The 24,979-nt window shown below is 34.7% G+C and overlaps 3 protein-coding genes and 1 long non-coding RNA gene across 6 annotated transcripts; 3 read left to right on the top strand and 1 right to left on the bottom strand.

Moving 5' to 3' along the window:
- Nucleotides 1–2,183: 2,183 nt before the first annotated feature.
- LOC125186217 (aspartyl protease APCB1) lies at nucleotides 2,184–6,269 on the top strand. The gene is made up of 9 exons (XM_048082565.1): nucleotides 2,184–2,857; nucleotides 3,699–3,816; nucleotides 3,956–4,185; nucleotides 4,263–4,502; nucleotides 4,840–4,993; nucleotides 5,083–5,168; nucleotides 5,598–5,712; nucleotides 5,793–5,865; nucleotides 6,005–6,269. The coding sequence occupies exons 1-9, from the start codon at nucleotides 2,286–2,288 to the stop codon at nucleotides 6,130–6,132; spliced, it is 1,716 nt and encodes a 571-aa protein (XP_047938522.1). The 5' UTR covers nucleotides 2,184–2,285; the 3' UTR covers nucleotides 6,133–6,269.
- Nucleotides 6,270–6,486: 217 nt separating this feature from the next.
- On the bottom strand, nucleotides 6,487–9,837 carry LOC125186218 (probable E3 ubiquitin-protein ligase HIP1). 2 transcript variants are annotated; one of them, XM_048082567.1, is made up of 5 exons: nucleotides 9,048–9,837; nucleotides 8,178–8,333; nucleotides 7,286–7,384; nucleotides 7,047–7,202; nucleotides 6,487–6,882 (listed from the first exon to the last, which is right to left on the bottom strand). In XM_048082567.1, exons 1-5 carry the CDS (start codon nucleotides 9,573–9,575, stop codon nucleotides 6,733–6,735), a joined length of 1,089 nt encoding a protein of 362 aa, XP_047938524.1. In that variant the 5' UTR covers nucleotides 9,576–9,837; the 3' UTR covers nucleotides 6,487–6,732. The 2 variants fall into 2 exon arrangements, with proteins under 2 accessions (XP_047938524.1, XP_047938523.1); XM_048082566.1 differs by having other exon boundaries at nucleotides 7,286–7,411; nucleotides 9,048–9,797.
- Nucleotides 9,838–13,111: 3,274 nt separating this feature from the next.
- On the top strand, nucleotides 13,112–15,884 carry LOC125190836 (lipid phosphate phosphatase 2-like). Of its 2 annotated transcripts, XM_048088241.1 has the most exons (9): nucleotides 13,112–13,166; nucleotides 13,667–13,726; nucleotides 13,813–14,054; nucleotides 14,138–14,225; nucleotides 14,324–14,433; nucleotides 14,820–14,913; nucleotides 14,996–15,184; nucleotides 15,288–15,347; nucleotides 15,553–15,884. In XM_048088241.1, the coding sequence occupies exons 3-9, from the start codon at nucleotides 13,830–13,832 to the stop codon at nucleotides 15,750–15,752; spliced, it is 966 nt and encodes a 321-aa protein (XP_047944198.1). In that variant the 5' UTR covers nucleotides 13,112–13,166; nucleotides 13,667–13,726; nucleotides 13,813–13,829; the 3' UTR covers nucleotides 15,753–15,884. The 2 variants fall into 2 exon arrangements, with proteins under 2 accessions (XP_047944198.1, XP_047944199.1); XM_048088242.1 differs by lacking the exon at nucleotides 13,112–13,166 and having other exon boundaries at nucleotides 13,803–14,054.
- Nucleotides 15,885–20,082: 4,198 nt separating this feature from the next.
- On the top strand, nucleotides 20,083–23,497 carry LOC125187819. Its single transcript, XR_007170672.1, has 3 exons — nucleotides 20,083–22,138; nucleotides 22,547–22,610; nucleotides 23,231–23,497. It is a non-coding gene; the product is annotated as an uncharacterized LOC125187819 (long non-coding RNA).
- The last annotated feature ends 1,482 nt before the right edge of the window (nucleotides 23,498–24,979 follow it).

Here is a 24,979-nt window from a genome sequence, read left to right as displayed (position 1 = left end):
TTTTAAGAGTAAGTTACAATATTTAAAAGTAGGTATTTAATAAATGTAGGCTTTTGGAATTAAAGTATTTGGGTGGTCTTCTATTTGGATACGTGATTACTATATTTTAAGTTATAATTGTCAATTATAAATATATATGCATAAGAGGGGTTGGGTGTGACACTGCCCACCGTGGAGACTCCGGTATTACATCCCTTGTGAGTGGAAGGGAGTCGGTGAAAGGTTTGTTCATGATTATTTTTGCGAGCAACTACTGTTCCCAGAATACTACTTCAATTGTCGTTTCCACATGCACTGGAAATTACTTCCGTGCATTGCTAATACGTTGGCGGCTCGTGAGGAGTTCTTCCAAGAAGGATTCAGCTGCACTTCCTAGAAGGATTGTCGGCCGAGTCTTACCACTTTGCAAAAGTGTACGTTCGTAATCTGACAGCTTTCTACTGGGCAAATGTCATATCTTTTCGACAAATACTTGAAAACCACTGGCCGCAAATGCTTCAAAAACTTTTACAGAGGCATTCGCGAAGCGTTCGGTGCAGAATACTTGCGGAAACCCACCACCGCCGATCGCCAACAGTAGCTTCATCTCCATGAACAATGTCACGGCTTCCTCGGCATGCTTGGCTACATTGAACGGAAGAATTTCCCCATGGCATGGAAGTTGCAATACTTAAGCGGCCACAAAGGCACCCACCCAATGTTCATCCTAGAGGCGGTCGCCGATTACCGACTATGAATTTGGCATGCATATTTCGGTGCGGCCGGATCGAACAACGATCTCAACGTGCTCAACTCCTATGATGTCTTCAACGAGGAATTGAACGGTATAGCACTGACGATATTCTTCACGGCCAACGACCGACAATACAACATGGGGTACTATCTCGACGATGGTATCTATCTGGGGTGGCCGACGTTCGTGAAGATGCTCAACATGCCACAAGAACCCAAACAAATTCTTTTTCTGCAGTGACAAGAGCAGCTCGAAAAAATGTCGAAAGAGCATTCGGAGTTCTTCAAGCACGATTCAATATTGTCAATGCCCTGAGTCGAATGTGGTACATAAACAATCTAACCACCATCATTTATGTGTGCAAGTGTGTTATCCTACACAACATGATTATTGATGATGAAGGCCAAGGTGCAACAAATTTCTTCGACGATGATACCCTGAAAACTCAATCTCAAGCAGTTCCCCACGCCGGGGTGCGCCAGCAACATTTAGCGAGGGCATATACCGTAGGCACTTGCACGTGATGCCGTTGTCCACGTCCAACTCCAAGAAGATCTAGTGGAACACATTTGGGTGAGATTTGACAACGAATAGGCGATTCCATGAAAAATATGTATTTTATTGCTTTCAATAAATTGTAATTTTAGCATTTCAATTATGTCATTTTACTTTTAATTATTTTTTAAGCGTAATGTCTTTTTTAAAATTTTAATACTATTGTTTTAAGGAAAATAAATAGATTGGAAAAAATAAAAAAAAGAAATAAAATAGTGTAGTATTGTTTCTTTTTTTAATAAATACTCCCTCCGTCTTTCATTAGGAGTCTCATTTTTTGACGATACGGGTTTTAAGAAATGTAAAGAAAAGTGGGTGGAAAAAAGTTAGTGGAATAAGAGTTCCACTTGTATATGTTAGTTTTAAATAAAATATGAATAGAATGAGTTAGTGGAAAGTGAGACTCTATTACTATCTCCATCCACCAAAATTTGTCTCACTTTGACCCGGTACGGGTTTTAAGAAATGTAATGGAAAGTGAGTTGAAAAGGTTAGTGGATTGTGAGTTCTACTTTTATATATTAGTTTTATAATAAAATGTGAGTAGGAATGGGTTAGTGGAATATGAAGTCCACTACCAAAAATGATAAAAGTGAAATTGGACAAATTTTGGGTGACAGACGGAAATGGAAAAATTAGACAAATTTTGGTGGACGGAGGTAGTACCATTTATGGTAAACGCGAATCGAGACTTCTATTCACGGACGGACTAAAATAACAAAACGGGACTCGTATTGAGTATAATTAATAGTTTACTTATTTATGACGTTGATGTGGCATGATTCAGTCGTAGAAGAAAAAGTTCACCTAATACCCAATATTTTACAAATAATTTCCCGGTAACTCCAGCTTCGATATCACGACTCATCCGCTCCATTGACTTTGAAAATTTTGGCAATGAAAAATACAGCTACTGTTGTTTGAATCTTCACTCGTCAAGCCCTTCTCTCTCTCTCTCTCTCTCTACTCTGATCGAAGAGAGAGACAAAGACTGGCGATGGCGGACGAGACTGATGAACCCTCCCCTCACCTTACTGGCATAGTCATCATCACTCTACCCCCTCCCGACAACCCTTCCTTTGGTAAAACCATCACTGCCTTCACTCTCTCCGATAATCCTTTTTCTTCTACTACTTCACAATCAACTCATCCACCAACCGATCCTTCTCCTCCGCCGCCGCGTCGTCAGTCTCCGTCTTCGTTGGGGAATTTCAGCCACCGCCGCCCGAGCACTATTCTGCCGATTCTCTGCATCTGCTTCATCGCCTTGTACTGCTGGAGCTCAATCTCGCAGGAGGAAGTCTTTCGGTTGCGCGATGATTTTGACAATGATGATGATGATGACGGTGATCACAAAAACAAGTCGCGGACTACGTTTCTGTTCCCCTTGTATCGGAAGCCTTACGGAGGCAACGGTGATGTTGAGCTCAAATTGGGGAGATTGAGGGGTTTGAAGGATAGTGCGATGCCGATGCGTGCTCCCAAGATTAATAAGAAATCGGCGTCTGCTACTTCTAAGATTGACTCTGCCTCTGTTATACCTGTTGGAGGTAACATTTATCTTGATGGGTAAGTCTTGTTATTACTCACTCATCGTTTTCTGATTAGTTACACTGAGTTTTTCACTTTTTTTCTTTTTCTCTTTTTGATTAGATAGTCGTTGACTAGTTTAATGTGTCACCAATCAACTTTGACTGAGTATTTATGATTTTGATTTGATTCTATTGTAGAGTCTTGGAGTTTGATGGATGTTAACAAATTTGAGTTTTCTTTTTTTCTACTGCAAAAAATACTTTTCTGGAATATAATTTATTGATTATAAGTGGTGCATAAATTAATTATATGTGATAGGTGAAATATCAATGTTAATGGCGTGCAGAATGTAGAATTTAAGGTTAGTTCAACTACAACTGATCAGAATTTGGAACTAGTATACAAGATTACTAGTGAACCATTTGGTGTAAATGTAACTGAGAATGTAAGCTGTATCATTAGCTGGAATGTACCCAAATTTGGATCGGGATAAGGTTGGAGTAGTGTAAGAATGGGCCAAAGTGAAGTGTAACTCTGTAATTTTATAAATCTGTTCTAGTATATATATGAGCTGTATCATCATTGATAGTTATGATATCTTGAATGCTACTGCTCCTTGAAGTCGGAAGCTAGCTCAACTTATTGTGAAGTTCCTAGCTTGACATACTATTGTCTTGGCAATTAAAGAGAATAGATCATTAGTGAGCAGAAAAATAAGTAACCAACAATAGTGGCAAATTCTCGTATCTTTGAGAAACTAAGAAGTTTTTCCTTTTGGATTTAATGCCGGTTTCTCATGCAGATTCAGTTATTTATCATTTTTGTTTATGTAAGATGCAATAAAATGATGGATTGCATTGTTTTTATTTCATTGCAGGCTGTATTATACATACTTGCATTTTGGGAATCCTCCAAGACCTTACTTTCTTGATATAGATACAGGGAGTGACTTAACATGGGTTCAGTGTGATGCTCCTTGCACTAGTTGTGCCAAGGTACTTCTGATTGCTTCATTAGATATAGGAGAATGAGTGATCAAGGATGATATAAATGGATTAGAAGTAGTTGTCTTCCAACCCAATTTTGTAACATTGTATAATGGAACATACTCACATAGAGATAAATGCTTTGCAGGGAGCTCATCCTTTCTACAAGCCAGGGAAAGATAACATCATATTACCTAAGGATTCTTACTGCCATGAACTCCAAAAAAACCAAATGAGCAAACACTGTGAGTCTTGCCTCCAGTGTGATTATGAAATAGAGTATGCAGATCACAGCTCCTCCATGGGAGTGCTTGCTAGGGATGAGATTTCTCTAAACATTGCAAATGGTTCTTTAGTCAAGTCAAAAGTTGTTTTCGGGTAACATTTTCTAGTTCTATGTGAACAGAGCTTACAATATTGCAACTCTTTATTTATGATCTATGGTTGCATTTCAGTTGCGCGTACGACCAGCAAGGTTTACTTTTGAACACACTGGGAAAGACAGATGGAATTCTCAGTCTTAGCAGAGCAAAGATCAGTCTGCCTTCTCAGTTAGCAAGTGAAGGGATCACTAAAAATATCATTGGACACTGTCTTGCTACTGACACCGTCAGTGGTGGTTACTTGTTCTTTGGTGATGACTTTGTGCCCCACTCACAAATGGCATGGGTACCAATGCTTCAGAGCCTTGATTCGTGAGTGCAGATAAGTTTCAAGAGATTCTTCTACCAAATGTTTAAGATGTAACCATGTTAGCGATAAAACATGAACAGAAAAATGAGTGAGTGCAAGTACTGTGAACTAGTCACAGGCGCACAGCTTATTATCGGCTTGAGCTCACTAAAAAATCGAAGTGATCTTTCAGTGGTGCTGAAAATGCAATAATTTTCAATTATTCTCACTGATATTACTTTTAATCATGCATCCATGTGACTTTTAATTGTAGATTTGTTCCCTTTTTCTTGAGATTGCTTGCTGCTGTCTCTCTTGATGACACATTCATTAACGAGGACTATTTTAATCTATGTCCAGGAACTCTTATCAGGCAGAAATTATGGAAGTGAACTATGGGAGCAGACAAATTGATTTGGGTAATGTTAAAGCCAGACAGAGAAATATAATTTTTGATACTGGCAGCTCCTATTCATACTTCCCAGAAGAAGCATATAACAATCTTGTCACTTCAGTAAGTTTTTTAGAGTGTCTTGTCAAAGGTCTTTAGACAACATAATTATCATCATTCATATGCATTTATCCATTAATTTTTGGTATCAGCTTAATGACATTTCCAGTGAAAGCATTGTCCTTGACACATCAGATACTTCGTTACCTATTTGCTGGCGTTCCAAATCCCCTTTAAGGTACAATATTTTTGGGTTTTCTGGTAGAAAACTTGTGTATCTCAACTGTCAGCGACTGGAGACCCATTTTTCTCATGCGGCATATGGGTCATTTACTGTTTTCATAGTTCTTCACATAGAGAGTCACAACAGAATTCATATTGCTTTAAGTACATATTCTATCTCCTATATTGAAATCAAAGATGTCAGCAACTGCAAGTTCATTGAGACTTCCTTACCTGGACTGAAAAATTATTCTGTTGTGCACACACAGCTCTCTATTCGAAGCCTGTGATGTTTATAAGTATCCAGGGAAGCATTTTCAAGCTGTTTGTCTCTATGCATTTCAGTTGTGTCACAGTTCGCTAAGTTTTTAGATGCATGAGTTACATCTTACCGTTTCCCTGATAAGTTCGGATTAAGACAAGCTTTACTAATTTATCTTTGTAGGTCCGTGAAGGATGTCAAAATGTTATTCAAACCATTAAACCTTCATTTTAGAAGCAAGTGGTGGATCCTTTCCAGAAAGCTTCAAATACCTCCAGAGGGGTACTTGGTGATCAATGTAAGTATTATCTTTATATGTTTCTTCTACTAGATTTACCACTGTAGAATCAATGTAAAACAGTGCTTGAACTGCTACAGAGAAAGGGAAACGTGTGCTTGGGCATCCTTAATGGAAATAAAGTACACGATGGATCCACTTTTATACTTGGAGGTATGGAAAATCAACTAGAATATGCTTCGATGAATTTGACAGCAACATCACATATATTGTTGAAATAACAAGTTTCTGTCTGTCCATCTGTTATAACCTTCATTTTGTTTGTTTTTGGTATCTATCGGCATTCACTCAGATATATCGCTACAAGGTCTACTGTTCGTGTACGACAATGTAAACAAGAAAATTGGGTGGGTTCGATCAGATTGTGCCAGGCCAAGAAGATTTGAGAGCAATTTTCCTAATCCAGACGTCGGATTATGACAAAACACCAGCATCAAGGGCATTTCTGTCCTCTGTAGATAAGATTATTTTCCTGCTGCTTCTACACAGTTTTCTTTGTGTAACATAATTTAAGACATCATTTGAGGAAAATGGTTGAGAGTTGCAAGTTTTGTTTATGTGCTTTTTTGTTCCTTTGTAGTACTGGCAGTAGAAATGATAATTCAAGAAAAGGTAAAGTAAAAAATACTGGTTGTTACAACTACTGCATTTGCACACAAAACTAGTACTACTATAAATAAATAAAAAATGACAGAATAAGGCTTTGTTTCCAATACAACTTTAATAGCATAATTCATCAACCTCCTCACTCAGCCACCAATCCACAGACAGATAGGTACATAAACAAGTAAAGAATAGATTATGGTGATTTGAATTTTACAGTTCAATCAACACCAAATTTGCCAACTAGCAAAATTGGAAGGAAAAAAAAATTAGCATCCTAGAAATGTAGGAACCAAATTTCCACATGAAAAAAACGAAGAAAAAAAGAAAAAAGAATGCCCTCAGTTTTCAAAGATTTCAGAATCTATACAGAGAGATTCGGAAGCAGCAACAGCAGCAAGATTTTAAAGGCCAAACCTATTTAGCTTCTTCTTCAGTTTGCGACGCGACCAATGTTTTGCAAATCGGGCAGCTACTCTTCTGCCGGAGCCACTGCTTTATGCAGTAGATGTGATAGAAGTGTCCACAGTATAGCTTTCCCGTCTCGTCATCTGCTTCGTATTCCTCCTGCAAAATACCGAAACAGACCATCAAAAAAACACGAGGGAATGTGTGCCAGTAGGCTTAGCCATAGAGTGGCTGCCTGAGGTCAGAGGTCTCAGGTTTGAATCCACTGTGGGGCACGAGAGCATAAAACTACGTGCCTACTGCAGCAGCGGAGAGAAACTAACCTGGCAGATACTGCATTTCCTCTCCATCTCCGAGGCAAACTGCAACGATAAATCAGTCGAAGTTGCAAGCTTGGCCGTCCCCAAACAACGAGCTATCTCATCGTCTTTCAGTCCGGTGCTCACATACCCGATCCTATCACCGAGCTCCAGTAACTCCTGTTTGCATGATGATAACAGAACTTCAAGAACACAAATACCAATAGCAAGCCTAACTAGACACTGTCGTGTTACAAACAAACCTCGTACGACATGTTGTCTGTGTCGAGTCTGAGGTCCCTGTACCGGTCGAGCCCGTCTGGTCTCCCAGCCATCAAGAGACTGTTTTGGAGCATTACAGTCTGCAGCCGTAAGCACGTCGTAAGCGACTGGAAAGATTGCCACCAAAAAACAGACTATCAAAATTCAAAATAATACAATCTGATCATGAAATGATAATTTAGCTTTTCTGAGAGGTAAAAGATAACCCTTATCGTCAAGTACTTCTTATTCTAAGGTTATGGTCCAAAACTCTTCAGCACTATTTCAACATACAAAATTCGGATGGGATGGTCTGCCCAGCTCTATGTCCTATCATCCATGTCCCACTATCAATTTACTATAATAAATAAAAATATTCGTTAGACAAGACTAGTCTTACGTGTCGTTGTCTAGAAACAAAGTAGTATTGGGCCAGGTCAATCCAACCGAATAATGGCATATCATAAGACTAGACAATCCACCAAATCAAACATACACTAATCTCTCTGTAGAATGATATCTGTTAAATTCTCTAAAATTCCGTCCCACATCGACTTGGTGATGATCTTATCTCATCTATATAAGGATGGATAACCTCCCCCTTATAAGGCCTTTTAAGGGTGAGTGGCCCATTTCTAATAATATCCATAGTAACTAAAGTAGATAACACAATAACTCATTATAGGGAAAAAAACAGTAGTACTAGTATTTTGCAAACTAACAACCAAATAAGATTTTGCTAGGGTACGGACAGAGTAAAATGCTATCTGAAAAACTCTGAATTACATTATGTCATGAGCATTGAAAAGTAATAGGAGCTGAAACATCATTATCGTCAGAGAAGTAGAACACTACGCGAACACTACGCTCTACAATAAGGAAGAAGAAACTAACCTCACCAAGTCCTTCACGGAAGCCATGCCTGACATGACGATGATGAGGCCTAGATCCAGTAACATCAGAACGAATACGAGCTAGTCCAACAGAAGAATCAGAGTCAAGGAAAGGGTTGTCTTCAGGGGTAACCATTCTCCTCACGTTGTACGAACGCTGGCAATCAACAACAGAAAGTTGAACCCATTGTATAACGTAACTTTAGTGTAACAAGTCGATACAACACAGGAAATACAAAAGCATTAGAAGTAAAGCAATGAACATAAACAAACTTAATCATACAAGCAAGCAAAAGAGACCACAGATTAAAAGATAGGCATGCGGTTAGAAATTGCAAACAAAACCAAAATAGTATAAACAGGCAACTAAATGCATAGACAACTCATCAAGTTAAGGATGATAAAAACACTATGTCTATATACATAAACTTTCACCAAATTCTAGTTTTGAACATGAATGAAAAAAAAAATTGGTTAGAAATACACCAACTTTCAATTGTTCTGATTTTCACATGTTTGTCAGCCTTCAAATTCAAACTAACGTTGAAGTGGACACCTGAAATGTATTAAACAAAATAGTTGGATGTCTCCTCCAATTCAACAAGTCATGATGGCATAAATTTGTCAAATCAAGTTAGTCATGATGACATTAATTAGCTTGAAAGTGAAAACTTAGAAACACTGAAAGCTACGTGTATTTGGTTGCAAGATTTTTAGATCACCTGCACACCCAGAAACTGATTGAACAAGTACCAGAAATCACAGAATTTTGACACAAAAATAGAATAAAGTTTCAATCTTTAGCATCAATTAGCGTCACAATGTTCGTATTAAGCTCTAATTTTACAGATACAGGAAGGAAACAAGCTACCTCTCTGGGAGCAATAGCGTTGATTCTGTCATTACCATCAACCTTCCCTCTCGAGGGCCTCCTCGAAACGACGCAATCGACGGAGGCAGCGTCGGTGCTGAGGCCGATTCCGGCGCCGCACCAGACATCAGGTGCGCCCACGCAGCTAGAAGACAACGCGAGCGAGAGCGAAGACGATGAGGATTGCAGCGGCGTATTAATGGCGGTGGGGTTTCCGGGAATGGGAAGCTGATCATTGGCGGTCTTCTTAGTCTTGAGCCTCTTCTTCTTGAGCTTCTTGGCCTCCCAATTGGCCGAGGTCCTTATGACCGCGGGGACTGAGACCTGCGGCGAGGCGGCGCAGCCGAGGCCGCGGAATGTGGCGGAGGAGAAGTTCTTTTTCTTGGAGGCGGCGTCGGAATTGGGGCTGGAGGAGAGGAGGATTGAGGATATGGTGGTTTTGGGGCGGCTGGAATTGGGATCTGTGTCGGGATTTCTGGGCTTCCTGTGGCGAATTTGCTCCGCCGTTTCCGCCGCCGCTGTAGGCATGGCTTCTTGAGAGAGAGAGATGGAAAATTGGAATTGCGTGTGATGGAAGGAGTGGAGGAAGAATGGGGAGAGGTGGGCAAGTGGGGTGTTGATGGAATTTGAAGAAACTAATTTTTTTTTTCTCAAGAGTACTAGAAATGAAGCTCTATGTCTGTGTCTGATAGAGAGAGAAACAAGAATTTGGCGTGTGAGAGTGAGGACAGAAGGTGAGGTTATTTATGTAAATTCTCTATGGAATTCTGTGTAGAAGAATAAATTAGAAAGAAAATGAAAATAATTATGGAAATCTGATAAATGTGTGAATTCAAATTCTACGAAATTAGCTATTTATTGGTTTTGAGATGTATCAAGAAAACCAGTTATAGTTATACACTAGAGTCTTTGACCACTAGGAAGACAAAAAGAAAAGAAAGTGAGGAATGCTCAAATATTTTATACACTTGATGCACATAATATAAAGACCACAAAAAGGGGGTGTGGCTAAGAAAGAACAAAACTTTTGCTTAATTGGTGGGGAGTGGAGTAGATAATATTAGAGGCTCCCTATCTTTAATTGAGTTACTTTGTGTTATGGTCATTGCTTACTTTTCTTGGATGGTTAGGTGGGCCACTCTATTGTTCCCCCTCTCCCTCTTCATATAACTATTGAATTACAATACTCACTCCGTCTCGTATAAATAGATTATTTCGGATTAGCATAGTTATGTAATTGATAAAATAAAAAGAAGGAGAAAAAGTAATTAAAATGATGTACTGATGTTGAAGCTCATAAATAATAAAATAAAAGATAAGAAAAAAAATTTATCATAAATGAATATGAACTAGTCAGAGGTAATATTATTTATTATTCTTTTTACTTAAAATGAATAATTTCTCTTTTTTAATAAAAAATAGTAATAATATACCTTTTTTTTTCTCTTACTTATTTTATTATTCTCTCATCATTCTTTTCATTTTTCTTTTTTATACTTTACTTTTTCTTCACTTGACTTTTTACGTACTCCTATTAATTTTAAAATTATGTGCAAAAAAAGTGTCTTGCTTGTGAGATAACGAGGGAGTATATTATTTATTTGCTTTTTTGTTCCTCTTGAAATATGAGTATTCAATATTCTAGTTTGGCCATTAAAGAATAACACCTTCCAATAATTATTACTACTTTTTGTTATTATTGATGGGACAAATTTAGAGTGACCAATGATCTTTACATTTCCAACTACTTTTGTTATTATTGTATTTAGTGTTTTATATATTACTTATTATATTGAAAATAACCTACTCTTCAAAAATAAATATGAAAACCTAACTTCACACTAAATTCCTGAATACTTGGTCGTCCGCAATATATTCCTTGCATTATTTGGTTCGTCTTGTCTATGATTTCATAATTACGGGTTCAATTTAACTGTCAATTAATTTCATTTGGTTCTCAAAGTTTTGTATTAGAAAATTCACGCACGTGACATTTTTGGGTATACAATGAAATATTAGGGATTCTTATATACTTTAAAAATAAATTTTGTCCGAAACTTGGTATTTACCATAAACTTAAACATGATCACAAAAATCATGAACTTAGATCTTGTAGTGAATTTTCTATGATTGGAAATATCTAAGAAATTTGGGAGTCATTTTTAATGTTAAGCGATGCAAATGGACTCCAATCATGCCCATCATCAATAAATTTAGAGGAGGTTCAGTGTACTGACCGGTCTGCCCACATACATAATTCGCCGCGTCATATAAAATTAAATTAAGGAGAAATCAAACTCGTGGAAAATTTGGTACAAATTTTAAATTCATTATATTAAATGGTTTAAGTTCGTCAAAAATACCAAATTGAACCAAAGTTTAGGGACCATTACCCCTATTCTCAAAATTCTAACGACTAGCCCATTATAGTTGGGTCATATAATAAAATTAATCTTATTTAAAAGTATATTTCAAATAAAATAAATAGTTTTAATTGATCAATTCAACATGCATTTTTAAGCTTGGAAGCTCAATTATATTGATTAATTCGTCTTGCATATTGGAATACTCCAACTAGACTAAACCCATTTACACCCCAAATGCTCATAATTCCATCATCAACATTAATATATCTACTAAAATGATTATGTGTACTAAACGACTAGTACAATGTAGCACTTTTACGCTATCAATGTACACATTAATATGACCATAAATAGAGTTATAGGTCAAGATTACTCATGTTGGAGCATATTTGGGCATATTTATAATAAATGTGATGCCCCATTGGGCTTAGCCCAATAAACAGACTAACAGTGACAAAGGCCTGTTCACTGCCACCTAGCAGCAACATTTACATAAGTACAGTAATTAATAACCTTGTGAAATATACACTACTATTGTATTTGTAATTGCAAAATTAATTCGTTGTGTGATAGATGAAAGATATTGATATTCGAGTTTTATCAGTATGTAATTATTATTATTATATAAAAATGTTAAGTCGAATAGCATTTATATCCTGGAAGTCTGGCAAATTTTAACAATTTATTAACCACGCGGAAATTAATTACTTATAATAATCATGAACTCTACCACAACTTGTGAAAAAAGACAGAAATTGAACAAAAAAGGAAAAGAAAATTGATATTACATTATTACACCTCTTGCTTTAATTTACCGAGACTATGATAATTTGTAAAATGAACAAAAAAGGAAAAGACATAATTACTTCCTAACTCAAAAAGTTTTTTGAATATTTACTTTTTGTTTCCAACTCAAAAAAGAACTAACTTACACCCCCAAAATCTAATGTTAATAATATACTGTAATAGATTACATTTTACTATAACTATAATTTTGTACGACTAAATTTTATTTCAATTAAATAATTTATAGCATAAACTAGTGTTTCTATTTTTCAGTGATATACTTAAAGTTTAACTAAATTCTCGGCAATTACAAAAAATAATCTAACTGGTAAGTAATAAAAATGGCCAGTAGAAATAAGGGTTAAGTTAGAACCAATAGAAAGAAATAGAAAGATAAAAAGAAGTGATAAGAAGCAAAAGAAAAGGACTAAAATAAAGAAACCCTTATTGATTTATACTCCATAACACAATTCAATAAAATAATTAAGAAATAAAGCGAGTGTAAAAATGATAATTTCTCTCTTTTAAGGCTTAGTAGAGGTAAAAAAAAGAAAAAAAAAATGACTTCAAATTAATATTTTGCATTTTCCTTTTTCGAGTTCAATAAGGTTATAAATGTGGTCCGATATCAAGTAAACTTATATTCATTGAATTTATGTTTAAAAAGTCTATTTAACTATGATCTTCTTGTGGATAAAATAGAGCTAGATCAATGGAGACATTGCAATGTTTTCTACGCAAATTCGATTCTCATACCTATAAATCCTTCCTTTAAAAAGTGTTAAAATACATCCAACAAGAATGGTGGATAAAAATCGGTGAGTTATGCATCAATATTTTCTTATCACTCATTTTCATATGATACATATTTATTAAAGATGTTTTTCCTTATAAACTGGCGAGGCCTTATTCACGAGACATCCGAGTGAATTTCCTGTTTATTTTTGGGTTTTCTCCTTTGTCGACGGTACGTCCTTAATTTCAACAATGCCAATTCCATTTGATCACGAACTTCCATTTCTGGAAATTTGAATTTGATTATGATATGGTTTTGTTCTCATGCATGCATCCCTGGAGAATTGTGTTTCGTTGTATTTGTTATTCCAAGAATTCATATATTTCCAAAGTTTTTGAATCATTAGGAAAACTTTTTTGAGACGAAATGTTTGTAATTGTTGTTATGATAGCCATTACAGAATAGTATTGTATTTTTGTGTGTAGAAATGGGTCATTCACCCCCTTCAAAGTCTTAAAAGGGAAAAGGGTTATCCAAGAATATATATATTCTTGGATAACCCTCATCTTTAAGGAGGTGACTGGTCTATTTCTAATGTATATATATGATTGAATACGTTAGTGATTTAGTGTATTTATGATGAGATTTTTTTGGTATATTTAATGGAAATATTTATACAATATTTTGGGGTTGAAATGTCGTTTAATCATCGAGTACTTGGAACGGAACAGAACACGCAAATGCATGTGTTCGTTGCAATCAAGATCACACATCAAATTTCAAAGTTTAAGGTAGAATGTGTTCCATTCAAATACAACTAATTGCTTATTAATTAGTATTGCTATGTCTGGTTTAAAATTGGTATAGTTTTGTGTAGTTGAATGAGATTGTGCGATGAGTCCGCGGGAGGGCAACTTTGTGCGGCACACGGTGCAGTCACATGGAGCAAGGCTGGCAAGGCTGCATATGCAGGATTGGCTTATTCTGCTCCTCCTTGCCGGAATTGATGGCGGCCTCAACATCATCGAGCCCTTCCATCGCTACATAAGCTCCGACCTCATGACTGACCTCAAATACCCTCTCAAAATACCAGACACCGTCCCTATGTGGGCTGTCCCAGTATGTCTATATATATACATAATAATTTTAGGTGTTTCTAATTAACTAAGTGATTGAATTGGTTGTGGGAATATATATGATAGGTGTATGCTGTGATCTTGCCATGCTTGGTGTTTTTGATTTATTACCACCGAAGAAAGGATGTTTATGATCTGCACCATGCTATTCTTGGTAAGTTTTTGCATGTGTGTATAAATGGAACAAGAAAAAGGATTATTAATTTGTGATGTTGTATATATATAGCTAACTCATTAATTGTGATATGTTAGGGCTTGCTTATTCTGTTCTTATCACGGCAGTCATAACGGATTCCATAAAAGATGCTGTTGGACGACCTCGCCCCAACTTCTACTTTCGGTGCTTCCCCGATGGAATCGCGGTATGTATACGGAGTAATTGTTAGACCATTTTACGTGTCAATATTCGTAAGACTGACATGACCAATTTGATATATTTTGATTCGTTCTTCTACTAATCAAAATATATATATCAAATTGGTCATGAGACTGTTTTACGAATATAGAACATGAAAAGAGGTAAATTTGAATAGTGGTCATGCAAATTGAGCGATTTCGCATGACAAACTAAGTGAAAATCATTCAATTTTCGTGATCACACATACCTCTGATTTTTGCATGAATTTGCACAATCACGCGAAACCGCTCAATCCGCGTGATCATGTGAACATTCAATTTTCGCATAATACGGTTTTTAGTGTTATGCACAAATGGACATGCTTAACAAGAATGATGGTTGTGTGACTAGATATTTAACCCTAACAACGGGGACGTTATGTGCACCGGAGATCGGAAGCTTATAAAAGAGGGATACAAAAGCTTTCCTAGTGGCCATTCTGCATGTTGGTAGCAACAAAATTACTCAATAATTATAGAAAAATTATGTATAATGGAAATTTAATTAGGAAAATGAAAATGGTGCAGGGTCATTTGCGGGGTTAGGGTTTCTGGCATGGTATCTATCTGGGAAAATAAAAGTGTTTGATAAAAGAGGGCATGCGGCCAAGATTTGCATTGTACTTATTCCTTATTTGTTTGCTGCGCTTGTTGCTATTTCTCGTGTCGACGACTATTGGCATCACTGGACCGATGTGTTTACTGGGTCCATGTTAGGTCAGTCACCCTGCATCTAAATACACGAACTTTTAATTATTCCGATTTTACAAATTGTGTGTCATATACATGTACTAATCCGTCGCCATTGCACTTAATGTAGGAATTGTTGTTTCTTCGATTTGCTATCTCCAGTTTTTCCCATTCCCGAATTGCAATAATGGTGAGTATGCTAGAATTTAATTGACATCAAGATATAAATGATTATATGTGAAAATTGTCTTTGTTAGTTGTGTTATAGTACTACTTTTAATTACTAAACATAACAATGAAATAATTAAATTTAAATTTAAATTTTGAGGTCTGTCTGATCATGATAAAATTAGCCATGCATGACCTAAATATGAGTGAATTAATCTGGGGTGTAGGTTGGGCAACACATGCATTTATTAGAATGATGGAAGAAAACAGGTTCGAATGTGATATTGAAGAAATAGAAACCACTCAGTTTCGGCATGAGGATCGCAGAGATCGATCAACACCTGTAGAGGAGATCAGTGGGAGAGATCGTGCTCGTGACCGTGACCGTGATCGTGATCATGAGCCGTGCAGGATAATTGCATTTTAATTTTACCCAAATATATCGATATACTGCATGAATATTCGGAATGCCAATTATTCAAGATCATCCATACTGGGGTGTATATTTATATTGTAAGAGCTGGTTTTATGCTTTTATACACGTATCTAAGTTTTACTACTATTTATTAGTATGTTATAGTATATGTGAATTGTTTACTTCCTAATTCCTTCCACTTATACTATATGATAATTAGATCGTGAGATATTTATGATTTACTTAAATATCATAAACGTCTTCCTTTCAAAAATTGACAACGAATAAATTATGATTTTAAAAAACTAAAATGAAGATATTTATTAGATAAAAGTTGCAAAGGTGAAAAGCACATTATTTGAATAAATTTGCCAATTTTGTATAGTTTTCGAAATAAAGGTGTGGGGCCTTAGGGCTGAGTGGAAAGAATAAAATAAAATTGGGCCCACAACCGCCCCATTTAAAGAAGCCCAGAATCAAATGGATAAGGTAGTGTACATATTCACTTGGGCTTATGTGAAATTGCTTTATTCTTTCTTCTTTTTATTGATCGTTATTCTCTAATCATTCTTTCTTATTCTTTTTTTTTATCCTGTGAAGCAATATCCTATATTTAGAATAATATCTCGCTTAATAGTAATAATTCCTTATTTATATAATACTTCTTCCTCTACCTCCAAGGTATATTTTACTATTTTGAGGTGTTTCCAAATTAGTGCACACTTCTTTTATGCAATTTTCTGGATTCAATCCTCTTATTTTTATCCACGTTTTACATAATATAATAATACATGGTCCATTGTTTCTTCACTAATTTGGGAGATATGATTAATAAAAATATCCCCAATTTTCAATGTTTTTTAGAAAATGTTCAAAACTTTAGGATTTTTTTTTCTTTTTTCTAAGACCTCATTATTGATCTTGGGTGCACTATTTTGGGATACCCAAGGAGTAATGTTTTTGGTTAATCCTAAATTGTGTCCTCAATTTTGAGCGTTTTTCTAGTAAGTGTTCAAAATTAATAAATTTCCATTATCACTTAAACTTTCGATCTTGTAAAGTGTTTTATCAACTAAATTGCACTTTATCGTTTTTATTTTCTTTTCCTTATGGATTAATTAACGTAACTTAGGTTTCTCTGCATAACGCCCCCAACTCTTCAAAATTATTGTTCCACTGCACAAAATAAGGTGACGTCAACTTAGCTTATTGAATTATTGGATGGATTAAAAAAATCACATCAAGTGGTAAATTGCAATTTACTGATAATTCAAAGAGATGACTTGTCGTTCTATTGTTAAATTATGTCAACCTGAGCATAATTCAAAAAAACTTTCACATAGTTGTATATTTGAAAATAAAAAACATGATCACTGCTAATTACATTATCTATTATTTTTATTTTATTTAATTTTGTCCTTATACCTTAGTATAAATTACTTTTACGATTGATAAAGTTACATATTATGTATGCAGTGATGGTAGGGCTGACAACTTTTGGCACGACACAATAACTCGACACAAATTCGCACGAAACTAATGAGCTTGGGTCAAAGCTTATTGGGTTCGTGTCCTTATCGAGTCGACGCATGAAGGACACGAAAGATTCGTGTCGTGTTGGGGTTACCCGTTAAGAAATAATATCATAATACTATTAATTTTTAGTATTTTAAAATTTATTTATTTTATTGGATTTCTTTGATATGCTATTGATGTTATTGTTCATCATATGTTTAATCACATTTTAGATTTTTAGTTAGACTCTTAATTATCAGATTCACGGTTTTGTAACTTTTGTTAATCATTGTTAATCAATAGCAATCGTTGTCAGGTTCTTACCGTGTAGTTATCAGATCGGGTTGTTATAGTGCCGTGTTAATTCAAAGTGGTTCGTGTCGTTAATGGGTTCGTGTCGGGTTCATGTCGTGTTCGGGTTTGAGGGTAGCGGGTCGTGTTCGTGTTCGGGTTTAGGGTTTTCTTAATGGGTCGTATTCGATTTAGGATTTTCTTAATGAATCGTATTGTTAACAGATTGAACCGATAACAATTCAACACGCACGATTTGTCATCCTAAGGATGGAGATAAAATTATATACTACTTTTGAAATGAAAAATATGATACGGTTGAAATTTTTGATTCCCTCTTTCTCCTGTCCACTGGAACAAAGGCCAATAGCATTTTTTTTGAAGATCCAAATTCCAAAGAATACAGAAAGCATAGTGAAGCTGTCGAGTATAGATTGGTTAGTTTTAAAAAGTGGATGCAGATCAGATAGAGCTTTTCAGAATTGTTCAATTTGTGATTGAGATAAAAATACTATCCAAATATGGTTTGCCAACTTTTTTAGACCACATATTCTCGACTTCTTTTTGGAATGGGTGAGTGACAGAATATATAAATGTATCTAGATTTTTTTCTGGATCGAATCAACCATCCATATATATATAAATGTTTTAAGAAAAAGTTAACTACTCCCCCCTTTTCCAGAATAAGAGTTTTATTTTTCCATTTTAGTCCGTCCACGAATAAGAGTCCTGATTTATAATTATCATAAATGTTAAAGATAACTCACATTCTACTAACTCATTCCACTCACATATCATTTAAAACTAATATATACAAGTGGGACCCCTATTCCACTAACTTTCTTCTATCCACTTTTTTTAACATTTCTTAAAACCCGTGCCATTTAGAAATGAGACTCTTAATCGTGGACGGAGGGAGTAATTTACTACTACTACTACTCCCTCCGTCTCTGAAAATTTGTCACCTATTTCCTTTTTCGTCCGTCCCTAAAAATTTGTCACATTTCACTTTTATTATTTTTGGTAGTGGACCTCATATTCCACTAACTCATTCACACTCACATTTTATTATAAAACTAATATATAAAAGTATGACTCATATGCCACTAGCTTTTTCAACCCACTTTCTATTACATTTCTTAAAACCCGTGTCAGGTCAAATGGTGATAAATTATGGAAGACGGAGGCCGAGGGAGTACTATTTATGCATAAGAGAAAAAGGTGCATTAGCTTGGCTCTCTAGATTTCTAGGGTTAGGGACTTGGGTGGTATTAGAAAATAAAACAGTTCGTAAATTGGATTTTACTATATAATCCAATTTTAATCAAGTGTTAATAATTTAGTTGGGTTTGCACTGCATTTTGATGATTGTATTAATCAAAATATTTCTAGAATTTTGAATGGCTGATTGCAGTGGGATTCTTGTATATTTAATAATGCAGATAAAATATAAATTGGGGATATAATAGGCAAACCAACTTTTGTAAAATAAGGCAACTTTATATATTAGGTTAATATTTCTTTGTTATTAACCGTATGTAGTACTATATGATAGCACGTTCTTGCAGTTTGGTTGGGAAAATTAAAGAATGTGACATTGAATTAAGTATCATATTTTGGTATATATATGATGAAAAATTAATAGCATAAATTAGATTTATACTGAATCGAAAATACGAAGAGGCAACAGAAATGGTCTGTTAACATAAATTAATGATAAAATAAGCTAAACTGGATATTAGTCAATATATAGAATCATTGAATTAGTTCGTATAATCACTCGTATATTTTAATTTAGAGTGGACCATTTTATCTAGAACAAAGATTTTTATAGTTTGCAAAAAAACAATCCATATGGGGCCTAGTCTTTCGCTTCAATACGACTTAGCACTACATGAGAAAAAATGCATCACTATAAAAAAAATATCATAATTGAAATAAATTAAGTATCAAACTGTTGTGAGTAAACAAATTGTGAGGGGTGAATTATTGAAATTTGTACATGCTGAATTGATCTTCATACAAACAGCAAATCAAAACTAACTCAACCACCATATCAAAACACTTCAATTATTATCACGTACTAACCATTTGCTCTCATTTTTCAATTTTCTACGAAATCTAAATCATAAAATAAGTAGTTGGACCTATAAAGGTGACATGATAATGTGCTAGTTTTAAAATAAATTGAAATTAATTGTAAAAGTGACATATATCGTCTGTATTTGCCTGAGCAATATATACAGAGATGAGTTATGGAGTACTATTAATTAGCCATATTATTATATAAATCTGAATTAATTTATTCCATGTTGAAATGTAATTGACATGCACGAAATTATAGCAAGTGCATATACATGCAATCCGTCCAACAGAAGAGTGATACAACGAACCACATCGATTCTACTTTTTCTTCATACCCTATTCCTAACCCCACCCCCCAAAACACACACACACACACACACACACTCTTTTTTCATCCTATAAATACTCCAGGCGTCTCTCAAATTCGTCAATGAGACATACAATACCACTCTCTAATTTCACTCTCACACACAATATGTGATAATTGTTGAATTTTGTTGGTAAGTTTGATAATGGGGTTGTGTTGTAGTAGAGGAGAAATGGGAAAGAGAGGAGGTTTAATTTGTTGACAGAAGATAGAGAGCACCGATGATCAAAATGCACATTCGCATCTTCACTCATTTGTGCTCTCTATACTTCTGTCATCACATCACTCATTTTACCTCCCTTCATTTCCACTTCTCTTTTTTCTACCATATACTATTTCATTTCATGTTTACATTATAAATATTCTACGATTACATGCAAAGTTTTGTGTTTGTTTGTGTAACCTTATCACACAGTTAATTTAAAGCTTTCATTTCTATTTATTAATGATAGGGGGGTAGTACATATTTGGGATAAATATAATAGTCATTTAAATCACAAAATTTGGTCAAATTCTGGTCTGTCTCATGAACTTTGAAATTGGAAAATTATATCATGAAGTTTCACTTTTTCTCAAATATTGTCCCATCCATGAAAAAATGTCGTCTTTTGACGATATTCAAAGCGAAATGTTTTATTAGTACTAAGTATTTTATTTTACTTTTTTATTCATTTATTTACTCATTTCTCTTCTTATTTTGTTGGAGCGTTGTCGATTTATGCATGGATGAGACAATTGAGAAAAATTGAAACTTCATGGTTTAATATTCTAATTTTAAAGTTCACGAAACGGATCAAAATTTGACTAAATTTCGTGATTTAAATGGTTATTACTTATTATCCCTTCTGCTTATTTTGTCCGGCACATGCATCTATTATACAAAGGCGTGAAAGAAGAACAATTGTGCAGTAGTGGAACATCTCTTCTACTTTCCTTTTTGTCTTTTTTAAATGTTTTAATATGTTTCCTTTTTATTCGAGATCAAAAATATAATTCTACTTTCCTTTTTGTCTTTTTTAAATGTTTTAATATGTTTCCTTTTTATTCGAGATCAAAAATATAAATATATTTTAGAAAAAAAAACATACATGTATGTATCTAGTTGGCTGTTGATTATGCATGTCTGAAGATGTGTAGTGATATTCATTTCATCTCAAATTAATTAATCAATTTATGTCTTATGAATTGCTACATTTGTAATCCGTTTTGAAATTTCGACAATGGAGACTTTACATCTAAGCACAAAATTTGTAAATAATGGGACTCTTCGTGCTCATTTTCATTTATTTACACAATATACTAATTTAATTATTTTCATTTCTGACATTGGTGAATATGGGTTTAAACCATGTAATTCATTGATATCTTGAAGGAAGAAGCGGTATTTTTTCTATCAACAGCGTTTTCATTTGTTGGGTTTTGTGTTTATTTAATATTCCTTATTACGTTTTGTCTCATTGTACTATTACATCTTTAACTTATTAACTATAATGTCACAATCTAAAGACAATTACATATAGATACTCAACATATTAATTATCGTAGGGTTAATAAAATAAATAAATATCAACCACCAAGTTTTGGAAGTGTCCTGCCACCAGACTCTGACAAAATCAAAATTCTAAACTGATGGGAAATAGACCACTTCAATTAAAAAATATTTAGCATATACTTTACCAAAATATATATATATATATAGGGGAGCATTAAGCTCCTTTTACCCCTTTAGATACTATTTCCTTCTTAATATCAACTATTAGATGGATGGAATGGACGGACTAGATTAAAAGAGTAGATCTGATCCCGTGTTGCATTATTAGTTCATTTTTGTGCATTATAAGGGTAAAGCTGTAAAACAACAATGGATCCCACGCGTTACAAAACGGAAGGCGCGATATCAGCGGGATATTAATTGAAACAGATTGACCTTCCATCCAATCAGTCTCTCTCTCTCACAATACCTCTCTCTTCCCTCAACCCACGATCAAAACCCTTTCTCTCCCATTTCCATTCATTTGTGAACCCTAGCCGCCGCTAAATTGGGAGAATCTCCACTAGAATAGTCGACTGCTGTCGGCGTAACATCCTTGGGCGACGAAGCAACGTTGTAATCGGGGGGAGGTTTTGAATCGACAACAAGGTAGGGTTCTAAAAGCTTCAATTTTTGGTACTATACCAGTTTCAATGTCGTTTGTAGTCGGAAAAACATCATATAGTCGTCGATTCAGAGTTTTCAACTAAAAACAGTGACGATTTTGTCACACATTTGGTCGACATTTTTGAAAATCGCTACTGCTTGTTCATGTATTTTTGTTTTTTGTTCGTTATTCAACCTTTTAGTAAATTCGAGTTCTAGATTTGGGCTACGATCGATTTTATTTATCCTATACACTCTTACCATTTCTTGGTGGTGTAGTTTTTCCTGTACAAGGTTTACATTTTTGGTTAGGGTTCTAGGAATTATTGTCTTTTATAGTTAATTATTGCCCAAACAATTGTGTGTTTCTCGATGTTGTAGAAATCTTATTGTGTTGTGTTTGTTGGTCAGAATAACAGGATAACCATGTCGAAGAGAGGAAGGCCGTTTAAAACACAACCAACACCGAATGCAGGTGAGTAATCTAATTAAGCATGTAATGTGTGTACATTATATTAGATGTTGGTGTACATTATGTTGTGTTTTTAAGTTAAATGTATTGGTTTCATAGTATGCTACGAGTTCTGCTAAGTTTTGGCTGTCCCCCGAAGTGTTGGTGTGTTTGAGTAGGTGTCTTTGTTCATTTTTTGCATTATTTGCTTGGTTTGACACATTATAATTCTTTGGAAATCATTACATTGTTCTGTGTAAAAGTGAGACATTATTTAAGCAGATTTATGTATTACATTCTTTATCCAGATGTGAAACAATATATCAGTTCATTTTTTGCATTATTTGTTTGGTTTGACACATTATTTGTGTGATGCTGTACATTACTAAGCAGTATGTTGCATTTTTTTGTATGCATTTGACAGAAGTACATTATTGGGTTAAATTTATGAATTATTTGGTTGATATTGTACATTATTTATTAATGATGTCTAAGCATTAGGATATAAGTTAAACTATACATTGGTTAAATTTAAATTTTTGCATTATTTATTCATTTTTTAACATTAATTAGCAAGATTTGTGCATTAATGAATACTTATGTGAAACATCGTTGTGTCTTATTTTTGGTCATCAACTAAGCAGCATTGGGTTGATTTTGAGGAAGTGGTAGTCGATGTTCTTCCAATCGCATTGGCCCACAAGCTTCGGCATAGATTAGCCGAGGGCAAAGCAGAGACCAGTACAGCCCGTGAAGATGTTGAGCCTAGAAAACCTAGAGGAAAAAAGGCAAACCATTTGTATTGCCGTCGCACCCCGATGGAGTTTTTGAATGCTTTAAAAAGTCTTACTCCAAGGCAGAAAAAAGCTGTAAAGGAATTGCATTGATAACATATGTTGGAAATTCAAGTAGCGGACTTGTTGCGTAGCTCGTTTTGAACATTATCAAGTTTTCTGAACTTGTGGAAATCCGATATATATTTTTGTATTAGGTGATAATATCATTATCTTAAACCATACAATGGATGAAAAGTAACGTATAATGCAAATTTTGAAATTTATATGTATTATATGAATAACATAATGTATAATACATTAGCTACTTTTTAACTTCTCTAATGGCTATAAATGAACTAATAATATGAAGTGTGAATAATAATGTATAAAATGTAATGAATGTGACTACCAATGTATGGAACATGATAGTGATCGAATGCGCTAAATTACATACCTTAACCAATCATGGGATGAATATTGCACTTTACACTACTAATTGGGTACAGAAAGTTATTTGCTTCGTTACAAATAATGTACAACTTTAATAATATTAATGTACAACGACACAATAATAATGTACTATATGTGAAGAATAATGTAACTGATCTCAGTATCAGGTAGAGATGTGATATTGCGTAAAAAATAAAGTTCTTGTAGCTAATAATGCACTAATAACATAATAATAATGCATTTTTATTAATGCATATAATGTACCAAAATGTACGACTAATGAGAATAAGTTAATGGATAACAAACGAAGACTAATCCGAAGAATAATAAAAATAAGATGGGAAGGAGCTTCGTGATATTCAAAAAATCATCAACATTTCCCTTTGCCCTTGCGCAGCGCATTCTCCTTCTCCATCTCTTTAAGTATTGGACAATTTCTAGAGTCGTGACGGCTCCATCTCATCGCAAGCCTTACACCATCTCAAAGGCCTAGCGGCCTCCTTTATAGCCTTTTCTCTCTTGGAAATCATAACAAAAACATATCAGGAAAGTATACATTACATAACATATATCGTACATTACTGATCAGCTAAACTACATTATATTTATGGGTTAAAACTAAACTCTAGGAGGGACGACAACTAAATCATATAGGAATGGCTGAAACTCGTGGACTTTGACGACGGTTGTGTTACTTACTCCATGCTACACCCTAGCCCCAACGATTTCTAAACCCTTAGGGAAAGGATTTAAGTTGCGCTAAAACATCAAACACATTCAATCTTTCTGTATAAAATAACAGCAAAAAATGCTCTAAAACATATACATTATACATTACAGTACATACACCGTCCATTACTGATACATAAATTACATTACACATAGATATTTGTACATTATGTTTGTCAGTTAACACTACTCCCTAGCAGATATGATATCTAAACCCTAGATTAATGACTGAAACTCGTGGACTACGGCCAACATTGTGTTACTTAATTCATACTACACCCTAGCCCCAAGGATTGCTAAACCCTAGGGGATAAATTAAACTAGCACCATACAATCAAACACTGCCAATCTTAAACTGCTCATGAAATTGTATAACTCAACCAAACAAAAGAGTAAGATCAAGGATTACTACTGCAATCGGTTTTTAAGATTACAAAA

Source organism: Salvia hispanica, chromosome 5, assembly GCF_023119035.1.
Source record: "Salvia hispanica cultivar TCC Black 2014 chromosome 5, UniMelb_Shisp_WGS_1.0, whole genome shotgun sequence".
In the NCBI taxonomy this organism is placed as follows: Eukaryota; Viridiplantae; Streptophyta; class Magnoliopsida; order Lamiales; family Lamiaceae; genus Salvia; species Salvia hispanica.
Note: the sequence above shows the minus strand (reverse complement) of the source record. Positions and strands in the feature narration are given on the sequence as shown.